This window comes from Mus pahari, chromosome 1 (assembly GCF_900095145.1).
Source record: "Mus pahari chromosome 1, PAHARI_EIJ_v1.1, whole genome shotgun sequence".
In the NCBI taxonomy this organism is placed as follows: Eukaryota; Metazoa; Chordata; class Mammalia; order Rodentia; family Muridae; genus Mus; species Mus pahari.
This window is the reverse complement of record NC_034590.1, coordinates 89,976,083-89,978,465: the sequence shown is the minus strand read 5'-3', so window position 1 is coordinate 89,978,465 and position 2,383 is coordinate 89,976,083. Positions and strand designations below refer to the sequence as shown.

The 2,383-nt window shown below is 43.2% G+C and overlaps 1 protein-coding gene across 1 annotated transcript in view; it reads right to left on the bottom strand.

Annotated features, from left to right (window-relative positions):
• Positions 1-618: 618 nt before the first annotated feature.
• Positions 619-2,383, bottom strand: part of LOC110320750 (ATP-binding cassette sub-family A member 3-like) — a 122,939-nt gene continuing 121,174 nt past the window's right edge. The window contains exon 31 of the mRNA XM_021196899.2: positions 619-759. Within this exon, the coding sequence (XP_021052558.1) occupies positions 619-759 (141 nt within the window). The remainder of the gene's footprint in view (positions 760-2,383) is intronic.

Genomic DNA, 2,383 nt, shown 5'->3' with positions numbered 1-2,383 from the left:
GACTGGCCTTAAACTCTTGGACTCCCAGCTTCCACCTCCTTAGTGATAGGATTGCAGGTACATGTGGCTCAAAACACACTATTAAAAAAAAAAAGTTTCCTTTCTGTTCTTGGACTTTCATGTTCTTAGTGCAAAGACTCTTGATTTGATGGGGAAATGACTATTCAGCTGACCCTTTAATCTTGGACATTGACTGTGTGTAACGTGAATGTATGTGTGTTCTGGGAACGAGAGGTGATTCACCTGGGGCCTTATCCTCTTCTAGTGCACAACTAGCTGCTACAATGTAATGATAGTGTTCTTCATTTTGCCCCAACTTTACCACCATCCTTTATGAATGTTTCTATTCTCAGGATACTCTGGAAAAAATACCGTCTCTCCACCCTGGTAAATGCTGTTTCTTCAATGTTTCTAGGAGGGACAACAGGGTATTTTATAAATCTAGCATGAAGATCTGAGCATACTAGATACACATACTCATCTAAGTCTATAATGAAGGGGATAAATTTTATTATGTAAATATATTTACACACAGTTATATACACATACACATGTGTCCCTCTCCAAACCCAAGTGCATTTGAATAAAGACATCATAATCACTGGTTGGAACTGAATCTCAAGGCACTGCTTTCTCATAATCACTCTGTGTGTTATCTGGATTGGCAAAGGTCAGGAAGACTTGCTCCAGCGTGATCTGACTGATGGAGTAATCTTCTAAATTGTAGTCCTCCTTCACTTTCTCCAGAATGCCAAACACCTTTAACAAACAACAACAGAAAGCATGCAGTTACCACTGAAACGTCCCCTCCAGTCCCCACCCAGAGGACTCACTGCTTCTTCTCCCTAATGTCCACTAGATTCACAGTAGAGGGCAAAAGGCTCCAGGGGGAGTGAGAAGGGAAAGCCAGAGAAATAGATAATTGAGAAACTAAGGGCAGGCAGGCCTTTGTTCCACGTCTCTGGAGGGACACAAGCTAATAATAGGATTTAGGGGCAGAAATAGAAGGCAATTACATTCTAATGTGTTTGAAAGTTAACATGAGTGCTAGCGCATCCACAATGCCAGGCGTGACTCCATGGCCTGCATCCCCAGGGCATCACTGGTGTGTTCCTAGCGTTAGTGCAAAGAAGTGCATGGCTGTTGGGCAGGATCTCAGCTGAGGGCCCCAAGGTCCCCAAAGGACTCTCCATGCAGGAGGCACCCTAGCACCCCAGGAATCTTGAAATCACTGGCAAGTAGAAGGCAACATCAGTTCCAAAAAACCCAGAGGGTCTTGGGCTAGCAGCAACAGGGTCAAAGGACAAAGGCAGGCTCTATCACACCCAGAATTTTGGGATCACTGAGACCAGTCTATGCAGTAGAGCTTCTTGGACAGGGTCCCTTCATCCTCAGCCAGGAGACAGAGCTGAGACCCTGGATACCTTCCCTGCCACAGGAGAGTTGGCCTCCAGAGAGGACTCTGACCCCAGGAATCAGGAGGTGGATCTGAGCTCCAGACTTCTGTGTACCTTCCCTCTAAGAGGAGGGCTTGGCTGCAGACAGTGTTCTGACTACTGGAAAGCAGGAGAGAGTTGGTCTCCCAGGAGTGCTGACAGAAGCTAAAGAATCACAGGAAGAACAAGCTCTAGCCAGAGACAGCTAGAACATCTAACACCAGAGATTACAAGATGGTGAAAGGCAAATGAAAGAATCTTACTAACAGAAACCAAGACCACTGGGCATCATCAGAACCCAATATGCCCACCAACACAAGTCCTGGATACCTGAACACACCCAAAAAGCAAGATTCGGATTTAAAATCATATTTCATGATGCTGGTAGAAAATTTTAAGAAGGACATTAATAACTCACTTAAAGAAATACAAGAGAACACTGCTAAACAGGTAGACATCCGTAAAGAGGAAGCACAAAAACCCCTCAAGGAATTACAGAAAAATACTGCTAAATAGGTAGAAGACCTTAAAGAGGAAACACAAAAATCCCTTAAAGAATTACAGGAAAACACAACCAAATAGGTGATGGAATTAAACAAAACCATCCAAGATCTAAAAATGTAAGTAGAAACAAGGAAGAAAACTCAAAGGGAGACAACTCTGGAGANAGAAACCCTAGGAAAGAAATCAGGAACCATAGATGCGAGCATCAGCAACAGAATACTAGAGATGGAAGAGAAAATCTCAGGTGCAGAAGATTCCATAGAGAACATGGACACAACAATCAAGAAAATGCAAAATGCAAAGAGGTCCTAACTCAAGACATCCAGGAAATCCAGGACACAANGAGAAGACCAAACCTACGGATAATAGGTATAGATGAGAATGAAGATTTTCAACTTAAAGGGCCAGCAAATATCTTCAACAAAATTATAGAAGAAAACTTC